General features: G+C 38.2%; 1 protein-coding gene across 1 annotated transcript in view; it reads right to left on the reverse strand.

Moving 5' to 3' along the window:
* GRIN2B (glutamate ionotropic receptor NMDA type subunit 2B) overlaps window positions 1-15255 on the reverse strand; it is a 329107-nt gene that overhangs the window by 266565 nt on the left and 47287 nt on the right. Inside the window, exon 2 of the mRNA XM_060777190.2 lies at window positions 649-1077. Coding sequence (XP_060633173.2) covers window positions 649-1059 — 411 coding nt within the window. The 5' untranslated portion in view covers window positions 1060-1077. The remainder of the gene's footprint in view (window positions 1-648; window positions 1078-15255) is intronic.

Below are 15255 nucleotides of genomic sequence, written 5' to 3' on the forward strand. Positions count from 1 at the left end.
GTGAGGGAGGAGGATTATGAGGCCTGTTATAATGCTGTGGGCTCACTCCTTCCTCTCTGATTAAGCTGCAGTTTCCACAATTTTTTCACTGGCTGTACTTTATTCATGTTACATATATTTAGTTCTTTAATGGACTAATCTCGAGAGTCACTGCACTGGCAAACTGCATATTTGAGATGTAACATAATGATTGCCAGGCTAATAAAATGTCAGTCCTATGGCCAGGATGATCATCACCAGATATTTTACAGCACCATAATGGGCAGTATTTAGATAGGGAAAAGCAATAGAAGATAAGCATATTCATTACATAGACATTCTAAAAGCAAACAGCCAAGTAAACAGGCACAAAATATGGCACCAATGAGACAGGTGGAATTCTGCATGCCCTATATTTCATAAAAACCTTTTCAGGTAGGATTGGAAATGACAGAAACTATGACAACCCAAGGACAAGAAATGTTTTGCTGAGCAAAGATGGTATTTGTTGCAGCATATTGTCTTACATGTATCCAAATAGTCAGGATTCTAATTTTTCAGTGAAAACCCAGTCCTATAGCAGCTTTATCAATGACATGTTCATGTGTAAATAAGTAAGCTATTTCTACATTTCGTTCTCACAGTCTGAATTGAACAAAGATAATTTACCTTATCTGCCATGATCATGGAAGAGCCTCCATGGATACCTAGGATGGGTGTGAGGGTCTGGGCAGAAATGAAGTCCAGGATCTGGGCAATGGCTTCCTGGTCCGTATCATCAGCAAACACCACACCTTGAACCCTCCGGTCAGACATGATATCACAGATGCGGGTGATGATGCTCTTGGGATCTGTCTCATTCATGGCCACCAGTTCCACGCGAGGCACGAGAGAGAGGTGGTGGAAGTCATCTTTCTTGTGGGCATCTGTGATAGCTACTTCGTCAGAGGTGCCCACCAAGATGACCGCAATGCCAATGCTGGGGTGGTTCTTTTGGGCCCAGATCCCACCACCTGTTGTTGCTAAGACAGCCAGCATAAGCCAGAACTTTGAAGAGTAGCACTCTGCTCTGGGCCTCATCTTCAGCTCTTGCACTCCCTGCAAAAACAAAAATAGAAAGAAATCAGCAATGTATCTATATAAAGTGACAGACTGACATGGCACTCCATTAGTCAACATACCTGATCACAACAGTAAAACTAAAAGAAAACTGGTTCATGAAGCTTAGCACTGTCTCCTTTGATTGGGAGAGACTTTTCAGGAGACTTGGAGGAGCATAGTATCAATCATATTCCCTGAGCTTTTTAAAATGGGAAATGTGAGGAAGTAAACCAAGACATTCCACACGAAATGTATGTACACTATCAACCTCCCCTATAATCTGGTATCCCCGGTGGCACAGTGGGTTAAACTCCTGTGCCGGCAGGACTGAAGACTGACAGGTCGCAGGTTTGAATCCGGGGAGAGCCAGATGAGCTCCCTCTATCAGCTCCAGCTCCTCATGTGGGGACATGAGAGAAGCCTCCCACAAGGATGATAAAAGCATCAAATCATCCAGGCGTCCCCTGGGCAACGTCCTTGCAGACGGCCAATTCTCTCACACCAGAAGCGACTTGCAGTTTCTCAAGTCGCTCCTGACACGACAAAAAAAAGTTCCAAACTGAAGCTCATTATTTCTACTTGTTCTTCAAAATTAGTGCTGGGGGGCTCACTTTACCTTGCACTTTATGTGAACAGGAAAGGAGTATTAAATTATAATTGTAGAAACATTTAGTGATTATATTGCAATAATTACAGGGTTTTTGTTTTTTTAAAATCTCAGTATCACTACAAAAACAGAAGTCCGCGGTTGAAGGTTTCTGGGAGTTCAAACAAGTAACTTTTCCAATGCTGTGACAATTGAAAGTTTATAATTCCCATGTAATACATTCCACGAATGCCTGATCTGATATCACTCGTAATAATGATGATGATGATGATGATGATAACAGAGTAAAATAATAAATAACTTTGATTCGGGTATAAGCTGAGGGGGGCTTTTTCAGCCAAAAAAAGAGCTGAAAATCCCAGCTTATACTCGAGTATATACAGTATATACAGTATATACAGTATACAGTATATACAGTATTCAGCTATGGGACATAAAACCCAATTTCAAAACTATTTTAAGTACAAAAATGAAACAATTTCAGTCATCACTTTAGATGTGAATCCAATACATTTCTGCAACAAAATTAATGTTTTCTCTTTATTTCCAAACCTACTACGTTATACAAAACACTCAGGTAACAATAGATGAAAGAAGGAAGAACATTGTGGGTTCATATTGCTTAGGAACAGAGTTAGGGTTCTGCAGAAATATCGGGGACAGAGTTAGGGTGCCACAGTGGGGGAAAGTTTGTTGTATGACCAAAAAGATTTGGGAACCACTGATCTAGAGGACATCAGATTGAGGGAAGGTGGTCTCATAGATTATGCCTGAATGTATGCACATCTTACACCAATTTTTCTAAAACAATTACTTAGCACTTCCATAACCCCATGAAAAGAATATAAAAACAGAATATAAGGAGCCAGGTCATTTTACCGTCAGTTTGTCCAGGTCAAATTGTGGCATTTGGATTCTACCTGTATTTATATGACAAAAAAAGTATTCCTTATAAAGGCAAGTCCAATGTCAAGCATTGGTAACCTTTTGCCAATACTGATTTCATGTGTAAAACAATATCATTTTTCAGGCTTCACAGCTAACTGGTAATCTTCCTTCCCAGCTTTTCTCCCCCTTACTATCTTTGCTCCCAATGCAGAAGACTAGTAGCCTTTGACAAATGTCTGAGTCAGTCCCTTGCTTGTTTCCTCTTCTAAGACTAAAGTGATGAAGAAGACCTATGAGGTCATCACTGCCACCCTACTAGTACCAGATTACTCCCTACAGGATACTTTAATGTGTCTTTTTAAAATAACACTGAGCTCGTTTCATCTGCAAAGCATTTCACAAGCAGTAACTAATTAATTCTCACAGCAACTCAGTACGGTACATGTCACTATCACTGTTTTCCCAGTCTAAAAACCATAGCAGTACGGTTTCCCCTGTGGTCCCAGAGGCAAAAATAGAAATATTTAGATATCTAGTCTTGTGCTTAAACCACAGGTGCCGTGTTACTCACCCATTTACTAAGAACAACTAAAATAATTGCCATTCAAATCCATGATCTGACCAATCTCTCATTCTATCCAGTGTGATCAATTAAACATATCAAATGCTGGGGCGTTCAATAGATCGCACTAAATTCACTTTTGAGTTTCTGTGCCAGTCATTAACTGAAAAAAAAAACTCAAGTGAAGATGTAGAATGTTTTGTTTTAATTACCTAGTCCCATACCGATTTTACCATGACATCCTAGATAAATATCATTAGCCATAGTAACAAATCACCAAATATATAGATGGGAATAAAGTAACTGCCAGGGCCAAATCCTTAGAGAGTGGATAGTTTAACATGGTTATGTGTTGTACTAGGCTTTCATGGCCAGAATCACTAGGTTGCTGTGAGTTTTCCAGGCTGTATTACCATGTTCCAGAAGTATTCTCTCCTGACGTTTTGCCCACATGTATGGCAGGCATCCTCAGAGGTTGTGAGGTCTGTTGGAAACTAAGAAAGTGAGTTTATATCTGTGGAATATCCAGGGTGGGAGAAAGAATTCTTGTATGCTTGAGGCAAGTGTGAATGTTGCCTGGTTGATTGCTGCCCGAGAATGCCTGCCATAGATGTGGGGGAAACGTCAGGAGAGAATGTTTCTGGAAAATGGCCATAGAGCCGGAAAACTCACAGCGACCCATGGCTTTTTATGTTGCACTTGTTCTTAACAGAACTAAAAAAGGCTGGCCATACTTTCATCTGTGAAATGTTTTAACTACCATTTATATTAGCATGACTTTATTAAAGACTGCTATTGTTTCAGTGCTATTGAAATTACACATAGTACCCATTACTTTCAATTTGCTTTTCACTGCACTCTCTGACCACACACACTGTCCTACTATTAAGAAGCAAAAACAAATACAAATATAATTACAGTCCATAAAGGGAACCAAAAATCCTTCAAAGCTGAAATGAACGAGAGAGTGAAATGTTCATTGATTTTTGCTGCTCTGACCAAGAATATTGAGAATTTGACAGAATTGATTCCCAACTTATTTGTAAAACTTTTTGCCCTCCAATTTCAAGTCCGTAAAATTAGGCTCTTTTATAAAGAAAAGGCAGTCCCCCTGTTGTGACAGCTTAATGCACTCTTAACAGGCTTCTTTGCATAGTTTAATGTTATTTTTTGTTGTTCTCCTATATCACCCTGTATTTTTGTTGTTCTCCTATATCTCCTATATTTTAAATGCATTACACTTTGTTAGTCAACAGCCAATAACGATCTCCACAACATATCTCTACTAAAGTATTCTATAAAGAAGGAACAATGATTCTTCCACTCCAAAATTGTATGAATCTATACAGCAAGTCTGCTTAACATACTCCCTACTCTCTTTCCATGCACAGTTGAAATTCCCATAAAGGATATTCAATTAATACCCCAAGTACAAGACACAGAGTTTAAAAACAACTATTGCAGAACTAGATACTTATAATATATTCCTCTGTGTAAACTACAAGAAATTTAAGTGGCTGCAAGTTAAAGATTACGCAATTAACCTAAGTATTTTTTGCTCAGGGTCACTTGAATTTCATGGAACTTAATGTGTTAGATAGGAAGGAATGAAGCTTGTGGCCCAAAGGTTGAGATGGTGACAAATAGAGCTCTATGTGTTCATGCAGATTTCTTTGTATGAAGCCACTGTATCCACATGAGAAAGTACTTACTCAGCATGAGTGCAAATGAAACCAAGTGTAATAGATCTGTGTATGTAGGAGTAAACGTGACTCTTTTGAAAACAAAAAAAATGGAAAAGGCATTTTGATTCTTTTGCTGCTACAACAAACAATCAACAACGAACAATCAAGCTGAAAAAGCAAAATGGAAAGCAGGTCCTCATCTATTTATTTATATATGTAAATTTAGTTTGTGCATCTGTCTGAATAACCATTTCTTTTCTCACAGGACACCTCTACTCTCACAGAAGCAATGTTATCAAATTATGATGAATATTTATTATTCTCTGTTCATGTCCTGTAAAATTATATCCTTTCCACTCTTAAGATGCAATTTCCTATATGATAGAAGGCAACCTGGTTTAATATGCAATGAAATATTCCAAAATGACTTTGAACTTATGTTACAGGAAGAAATAAAAATAACTTCTTCAATTGAACCTGCAGGTAAAATTTAGGTGAGTAGAATTACTGAAGCTGGAATTTAGCCAGGACAGTAGAACTGAGAAAGCAAAATGCCACAAGAACTTTATTTAATGCTATACTCTCATAAGTAAAGCTTCAATAAAAGAATGGTATCAAAGTTTGAAGGGGGGGGGCACTCATAATTCTTATATAATTGCTAAAGTGCTCTTAGAACATAAACAGAAAGTATTACTCCTTAAACACAGAATACAAAATCGAAAACAGCATCCCTATATGCGACATTACTTTTTAAATGTAATTTTCAGAAAAGATAAGTTAAAGGCAGTCCCCAAGTTACAAACAACTGACTTACAAATTACTCAATAAGAAGTGATAGAAATCTACCCCTAAGAAGGGAAATTCACTCCTGGAAGAGTTATCGTGAGGAAAAGGTGTCTCCACTGAAGCTTGTTACCACCAATCCCAGGGCGGTTCCACACATACATTAAATCCACTTTGGAGCAGGTTTAAGAAACCCATTCCAAAGGGGTTTTAAGTCCACACAGGTAGGGAAAAAAATGGCTTTCTTCTTTGGCTGCCCACATGCTATCCCAAATATTTCCAGGATAACACGTGGCCATCAAAAAAAAGCCCCCCAAAAACCTTAAAAATAAAAAAGAAGCTCACCGGAGCCATTTGGCTTCTCTTCCTATTTGAGGGAACACACCAATGACACCCAAAAACATGGGGAGGCGGGAGCAATCCCCCCCCCCCCCTTTCATTTCCAAGTGTCATTTCCAGGTGTCATCAGAATGGAGGAGAAGCCAAACAGCTCCTGGTAACTTTCCTTTCTTTTTTTAGGGTTTTAGGCTGAATCAGCCTGGAAAACATTGGATTACTGTCTGGACTGCCCCCCTCAAAAGTCCAGAACTTTTGAGGAGCAGTCCAGACAGTCGAAGTAGTGGGTTTATCCTGTGCCTTCCAAGAAGGCACAGAATAAGCCCACTATAAAATTAATTTGCTACAAACTAATTCTCCAGGAAGTTTCTGCAATAAAGTGGCTGTCTGGATGTGCCCCTTGTTTCCACATCAAGGCAATTTTTTCAAAATCCAATTATCACAGGGACAGAATGTGAGGTGAAATCTTCAAAACATGGGCACAGACAGCCAAATAAAAACTAAAGGGGTGTTAACCCCTATGCTACTCAAAGCAAGAGTGTGTGTGTTTGCCAGAAGCTACACTTTTAAAATGTGCCTGTCATGAATAACTTTTATTCAATACCTTTAACGCATAGGTTCTTTTAATTGCAATTTCCAGTGTAAGAGGGTATTTCAGGACTTTTACAGAACAACATATTTACAAAGAATTACATTGGGCATACAGACATATAGATTCTATGCAACTACATTGGATTCACAAACAACTTACAGTTATATTGACCAACAAACCAACAAAGGGAGTTAGATTTTCAGTCACCATTCACACACATGTACATCCTCATGCATTCATCATCATTTCTCCTGCTGTCTCCTGAAGAAGAAGACCTCTTAGGCCAGACCATGCTTCCCTGCAGCCTGCTAATGCACAGCTCCAAAACTTCCATAATGCCAAAACTTCTCTTTGCCTAAGAACAATACCAAGGACCAGATATCCGTTTTCCATAGAGCGGAAACTGACTCCCTGCACAAAATCTAAGACTCTAAAAGTGCACTTCTTCCTCTTCCCTGCTCCCTTGCAAATCTGCCACTCTCTGAATACACCATGTCTCTCCTTCCCAAAGGAGCAGAGCATGGTGGGTGAAACAGATTCTGGCATTCTGCCACACTTGAGAATTAATAGATTGAGTCCTTTATAGGAATATTCTGGTGATGTAGTAAATAACTGTCCTGTTGAAATTATTTTGAGTCTTCAACTCCTGACAGATGTTGATTCTTCATGATTGGTGTTAGCCTTGTGTTGACTTCCTTCTTAACACAAGGAATATTATAAACACTTCCTTAACTTAAAATAACCATTGTCATAGTTCTTATCACAGTTTACTTTTCGGTTCTGATTAGCAATTTTTAATTACAGTCCAGCTAGCAGTTGGATAGTCATTGCAGGCCTTAGTATTTTATTGGTGTTTCCAAAATTATTAACTCCATCCATACACTTCTTCCATACAATTCAATTCATACCCACACATCATATTAAATCCATATTTATCAAATCTGCATATTAAATTTTTGGGACATACCTGTTCCGACTTACATACAAATTCCACTTAAGAACAAACCTACAGAACCTATTTTTTTCATAACTTGGGAACTGCTTGTATTAGCACTAATGACAAAGCTTCTAGATTGCTGTTCCAGGCTTTGTTTGGAGCATATGATGCAAAACCTTGGTTGAATTTGAAAACAGCTGCACCATCCTCAATTAATCCTCTGTTGTTCCATTCAGTGCTATATTATTGATATTGTTATATTATTATTGATATTGATATTATTATTGATATATTATTAATATTGTTCCATTCAGTGCTATATTGTTGATATTATTGTATTATTGATTTCCTTTTCTCAAGTTTGTATCACCCTATACTAGTCTAGCCTGTATTAAAAATCATCCTGTAGTGTCATCTTCTTCTCCATTGCCTACAGTCCCAGTCCGAATCAGTCCATCCATCCCGACCCACTGCACTGGGTTCTGCACAGAGAGGCAGACAGAGAGTGTCATCTATGTAGTGTAATATTTCATTTAGTAAAAAGACTTTTCAGAGTAAGCTCCTGGCATATTTTATTTCTCTGTAAAATGTCATCTTCACTTTAGGCACTGATAAATGAAACTAATAATAACACAGAATAACAATATGCTCAGTCACTGAAAAGTCTGGGCAGTAGAGACTACTGACATCTATAAGCAAGTAAGCAAACCTGACACATACTGTGGCAAGGGCAGGATCTCTCAGAGCAAAAATTTAAATGATTCATTCTAGAGAACTAGGGAGCATTTTTCTACAAGCTGTTCCTCACTTTTATAAGAGGTTGGTACAATTTAGCTAATTTTAGCTTCTGCTGCTTCCCTTAATGTAACATTCCTTCTTCCCTCCCTTACTTTTGCTTCTCAGTTTGGATGAAAGCCTGGCAAATATCCACACATCTCAAAGGAACCAACATTCAAGAATGTGTCATATGAAATCTTTTATTAGACCAGCTTTATTGGTAGAGTAGCAAGCTTTTGAAACTTGGTTACTTGATGTACTTCTTGTTACCTACAGAGCAGGCTCAGAAAAAAATATTAGCAGAAGTATTCTGGATCTAATTTGATCCCCTTAAGCCTTCTCTTCTGAATCAGATTGTTTGGCAGGTTGGTTGGTTGTTTTTGATGTTCTTTCTTATTGTATAATCCAATTTGGACCTAGCCGATGGGCACACAGTCATTCTGATGAGACCTGTGAGATCTGAAGTGGAATCTATCCTCATCATTTATCATTTCATTTTATCTCTCTCTTTCTTTTAACATCTGTACCTATACACAATGTTTAATTACCAAAAGGCTCAAGGTACCAAACCAGGATAGGTTTTCCAAGTCAGATTCATTGTGGCAGGGAAAAAATTGAAACTTTTCTTTAACATTTTTTACCATGTTGCCAGATGTTAGTACAATAGTAGTAAACAAAAAAATACAAATAAATACTAGCTGTTCCCATTTAAAGCAACGTGCATGGAGAAATGAAAATGGGCTTCTGAACTGTATGCAGAATACATGGCATCCAAATCATGACTTCCTCTGACCCTTTTGTGCTCACACTAAATTACCAAAATGTAAAATACATATATATATGTATTTTATATGTATTTCTTATTTAAAATACATATAAAGTATTTACATTTTCAGAATATGAGTTAACAAATATTGAATCCCTTTTGATAAACACTCAAAACTGCAAAAGAATACACATTTTATGCATGTGCAGATTGTCAAATGTGCAAAATAAGGGTGAAAAGAATATTCACAGATGTTCTCATTCCTTTGTGAGAAAGTGTGTCCTGGCAGACTATGACCACGCAACAGAAAATGTCAACTATCGTGAGTTAATTTGTCTCTGTGAGAGAAAGAAAAATCCACACTTTATTTTGTTAGCAGTTGCAAAATACTGCAAGTTTTCCAAATCATCCCAAAACATCAAAATATAAAAAGTGCAAAAATGCTCCTAGAAGGCAGAAAACATTTGAACTTTTTTCATTCTTGCTTGATAAAATGTAATAAATTGAGATTAATGCTTCCAGCGTAGAGCTGTTGTAAAGACAGCAGTTAGTACAAAGGGTATTAGAGGAGGAAGAGGAATGTCGTGGATAATTTGACTTTGGTGATAAGAAAATGGGCAAGAACAATATAGTAAGAGTTTGATTGCCAAAAGTAGAATAAAGAAATCATGGATACTAAGTCAGGAAACAGGATCTAAACTCTCCTCTAAGGACTGCAAGCCACGTCATTGCTAGTGGTAAGGTTTGGAAGATTATCTTTTCCCACCTGCCCTTTTGGACCCTGGTTTCCTTTTCCTATGGATGTAACTGCTCCCTCATTCCCATTTTGCTACACATTTTATATTGTAGAAAAATGGAGACATGTGGTATTTTAAACAAGGATGCCTATTCTTATGCACTTTTCACACCTCCTCATTTGACGTTAACCTGTATCTGTTTCTTGTTGACTCCTGTCCATCTCACACATGCTTACTCTCTTGCTGGTATACTCATAGGCTACTACATGTTGCTGTGAAGAAATATTCAATGTTGGATTATATAGTTTAGGGCCCTTCCACATAGCCCTATATCCCAGAATATCAAGGCAGAAAATCCCACAATACCTGCTCTGAACTGGAATATATGGCAGTGTGGACTCAGATAACCCAGTTCAAAGCAGATATTGTAGGATTTTCTGCCTTGATATTCTGTGTTATATGGCTGTATGGAAGGGACCTTAGTAGCTATCTATGCCTCTAGCACTGGTTTCATATGGTCTCCATACCACATGATAGATGTAGTTGTTCTGTTTTTATATCAATTAATCTTCAGCTTCCACAACACAAGTAACACTCATACTTACCCTGTTTCCTTGAAAAGAAGACGTATCCCCAAAAAAAAATTGGATTTTTAAGGGTGATTGAAATAGAAGCCCTGCTTCAAAATTTAATCCTAATTACAGTTCACAAAAAAGCCAATCTGTAAAAAAAGACACCCTCTGAAAAATAAGTCCTAACACATCTTTTGAAGGAAAAATGAATATAAGACCCTGTCTTATTTTCAGTGAAACAGAGCATTTGTAGCTTAGGGTTTATATTGTTTTAGCCTGCTACTGTTGTTACATTTGGAGGAGAGCTTAACAAAAATTTTGAAAAATTATTTTATGTGTTGCTTTATCTGAACTGCCTTGGAAGGCCTTTGCTCTGAATGGTGGTATACAAATGTCCTAAGAAATAAGTGGTGTGAGTAATTCAGTTGGTGTTAATCTGACATGACCATTAGTTAGCTGTAGCACAAATACAGAGGTGTTAGAAATAAACATGAACCATGCTATCATCATGCCCTCCTCCTCCAAGCTCTAGATAGTCCACCAATCATTATATTCCCTATAACTGCACAATCATCAGCCAAAACTACTTGAAATTTTGCTAGGTTTTGTATTATTTCTAGCTTCCTATGTGTCATTCCTTTTCTGACCACGTTTCCCCCCACATGCACACAAAAAATATTAAAGTACCATATATATTTTCTCATTCAAAAATTAACTAGAAACAGAATGAAAAGTGATCCTTGGGTTGTTGTAGGTTTTCCGGCCTATATGGCCATGTTCTAGAGGCATTTTCTCCTGACGTTTCGCCTGCATCTATGGCAAGCATCCTCAGAGGTAGTGAGGTCCTCACTACCTCTGAGGATGCTTGCCATAGATGCAGGCGAAACGTCACCTCACTACCTCTGAGGATGCTTGCCATAGATGCAGGCGAAACATCAGGAGAAAATGCCTCTAGAACATGACCATAGCCCGGAAAACCTACAACAACCCAATGATTCCGGCCATGAAAGCCTTCGACAATACATTAAAGTGATCCTTTCTTTAAATTTATTTATTTACTTTATTTCTATACTGCTTTTCTCAGCCCTCGGGCGACTCAAAGCAGTGAATATTATCCCATGTGCATAATGCACACATAGGAAAAGATCAGCACTGTTTGTGTCACAGAAATTATAGAAGAAATGCCTCCACCTGATAATCTCTTCTTTTTTTTTCCCCTGGTCATTCATGATAGTTCTCCATAGAATATTTCCTCACTGGTTATACAGTTTGAAATTATTCAAGCAGTGAAGCTCCTGCCTTTAGAAGATTATCCCACATTGTAATGAAGCACACCCTTAGGAATGTGATATTTGACTAAGTTTTTCTTGGTTTTCAAATTTATCCCATTGTGTTAATTAGGTTTCTGTTGATTAGTCTAAACAACTTCTTATAATAAATCTTGATTCTGTTCTTTAAAATACCTATCTTTTTCTGCCATATCAAGCTACACACAGCTATACTTTTGCCATATTAGATACTATTAGTTCACCTATCCTCAGAATCTGGTTCTGTTTGCTCTCCATGATGATAAGCCAAAGAAAAATAAGATAAGTGCCAGCCCATTAAGGGTGAGGTCAGCCCTGCCTGGGTTATGTGTCCTGGCACATCTAAGCTGACCTGCTAGAGCAATTTTATGTGCACAGAAATGCCATTAAGTGAGGCAGCAGGTCACTGTGACACTGCCCAGCACTGGCACATAAAAACCAGGAGGTACCAGCTTGGATTTTTTTTCCATTTTGTCTTATGAAGCCAAACCGAATCTATTATTCATTGGCCAGGACCTCTGCATAAGTATGGAGCAATGAAGTGAAGTTCCCAACTAAGGGATTCAGGAGCTACGTCTATTTAACTCCACATGTCTAATTTTCAGATGTTACCATTCTATAATAGAACAAGCTGATGGTGGAACATTAAATTGCAAGAAATAGGAAGCTACTACTGCCCGCTGTGTTTTTTCTATTACCCTTTTCCCAGTAACATATAGTGTACGAAGACATGTGTTATTGTCCCACTATATTGTGGATTATTTATTGCTGTCAGTCAGCTATGCAAGATAGGGTAGATAAATGAAGGACAGGCTGCTTACCAGTATCTACAGTTCTTTGGGCTGTCATCTGTTAACCAACACAAACTTTGTGCCTATGCAGAACATCATTCAGAACCTTCTAGAACCATTATGTAAGATTTTTGGCAGTACCACACCTACCCTCTGTGCAACTCTCTGCCTTGCCTCCCACCTAAACCCTAAGTTCAAGGATGCCAAAGCAGCAGCCAAAATATCTAAAGATAGACAGGGCACAATAATGGAAATATGGACAGGGTGGTGATACCACCCTTTTGACACACTTTAAACCCAATTTTTCATGAAATTCATCACGACGTGGATAACACTTTTGTTAGAACATCTGCCAAACTGTCAGAACATGGTGTTTTAAATGTAGTGAAATATTGTTGTATGTTGCATGTTGCTTCCAGCGATGTATGGCAAAGTGATCAGACTTATTTTACTCTGCTCCTGTATATAGTGCAGATGGCAATAAAAGATAAGAGCGCCTCCAGGCTTTGGAGCTGACTGAGGTAGCATGCTTCATTATTTGCTTTTTGTGCCTTTGAGCAGACGCTCAAGAAGTCAATAAATCAACATGATAGTTTGAAGATGACCACATGAAGAACTACAGATACAGGTAAGCAATATTCCCTTTTTCGTGGTCTTTGTGACTCACACAGGTTACTAATTATAGGAGGCAGAATTGTCATATAAGTCTGGAAAAACAGCACAGCTCTCTCAAAAGTGGAATGAGCCCTGGATATTGCATCTATTCTGTAGTTGGAAATTACAGTCAAATGCTGTGACTGTATACTTCAAAGGCATACCACTCAAATAGGCAGATGGCATGCTATAGCCTTTGTCAAATGCCTGTAAACATGGGCTGGGGGAGTCTTTCTTAGCTATCTGGTATGCCAGGTGATTTATGGAGACTTTGAGAATCCCTGAAAAGAAACAGGCAGTCCCTTTCTTCTTTTTAAAAGTAACAAATGAGTTTTTGAGAATTAGAGAAGCTTGCAGCTTTGTCAATGTAAAGGACTAAGATCCAGGCAATGTGGGCTTGATTCCATATCAGAGGTGGGGTTCTGCATCTATGCAGGCAACACCATGTCTGGAGCAATATGGAATGTTGTAACCAATTTAGGTCTGAGGACGATTTTGTCACGATGAAACCCAAAGTAAGACTGATTGATTGTCAGGGTACACATCTTTCCTGCCTGTCTGGCTGATGAAATTGCGACAAGGAAAACCATCTTCCAGTTAAGAAGACTAACTTTATGGAATGCTATTGATTTGAAGCTTTTCCTGGCAAGCTGTGACTGTAAAAATTTGAGGTTCCATGGATGCTGATCCTGAAACCCTACAGAAGCCTCTTCAAGAATGCAGGTCCTGAAAATATAAGGGCTCAGTGATGAACTAGATGTTAACAGAGACAGATGCTAAGGAGCATTGAGGGGAAGGAATGAAGGACATATCTCAGAGAGGAACAGAAGAAACTCCAGCATATGGCTGTCTTGTGCCTGGTCCACAGAAATATTTCAAGATAATAGAAAGGATATAGCTTTCTTCCATTTATATGCATAGGAGTGTCAAGTAGAAGACCTCAGTAGCAATAATAACCCTAAAAGCTTCAGGGACCTTCCAAACTGTTCATGCAAGAGTATGCAAATCTGGGTGCCTTATCTTCCTGTTATATATTAGCAGAAGTTCTGGACAGTAAAGAAGCCTGATGTAGATGCCTCGAGACACAGCAGGGTAAACCAGGGCTGCCATGATCACCATGTCATGATGAGAGAATGCAGCTTCCCTTGTCCCCTCAAATGTTTTCTAGCATTCTGGTGATGAGATGAAATAGAAAAGCATATAGGATGATTCCTCCCCAATGAAATAGGAAGGCATCACTCAGTTGTTGTTGTTATCTGCCTATTGACCTAGAACTAGGTGGCTGCACTGTAATGGTAACTGCTTCTGATAGGACAGAAGATAGATATTAGTGGTAACCAAAAATGATGGCAGCTGGTGACACCCTTATGCGTTATAGGGCAAACTTCAATGAGCTATCCAGGCAGCTGAGTTCTGTTGAAAATGGGATAAACATCTCAGATATTTCCTTTAAAGCCTGGATTAAAATTTGGAGTGGATTTACTGCCCCACTAACATGGGAGCCACCCGCCACTACTGCTTATCAGGTTACTATTTTTGTAGTGGGGGTGATGGGTGACACATAACTAAGGAATGTATAAAATGCCATTTAAGAAATAATTACTTTTAGAATAATGTATACTGAAATAATTACTTTTAGAATAATGTATACTGAAATAAGTCCTGTATGGCAAAAGTTTGTTAATTGTTGGGATATATCAAATAAATTTTATAATTATATTTTTAAAAGTATTTTTGTAGCTAACCATCACATATAAGACCCATGTGGCAAGAAACGTGAAATGGCAACTTAACTGGACTGGCATTTAGCATCAGTAAATTACTGGCTGCCTTCACAATAATAAACAATAGAGATCAAGTGTCTCTACATTACCAGTGAAAGGACATTATGCAATTGTTCCGCCTTCCCTCCTTAATAGGTTTTCTGTAGCGAGGAACAAGATGAAAGAAACAGTGAGAAAACAACAAAAGGCAATGTTATCTAGATCCCACTCAATGTTCTGTGAATTATGCAGGGTTAGAACACATACCCATATGGTGTCATGGTTAGAACGAGTCAGGAATGAAGTAGCATAAACTCAAAAAAGAAAAGGATTCCATTTAAGTGGGATAATCTGGAACGAGTAATTTTAACTTCAAACAACAAAGATCCAACTGAACTTTGTACAAAAGGGAAGAGAA

The sequence above is a fragment of the Anolis sagrei genome, chromosome 5 (genome assembly GCF_037176765.1).
Source record: "Anolis sagrei isolate rAnoSag1 chromosome 5, rAnoSag1.mat, whole genome shotgun sequence".
Classification (NCBI taxonomy): Eukaryota; Metazoa; Chordata; class Lepidosauria; order Squamata; family Dactyloidae; genus Anolis; species Anolis sagrei.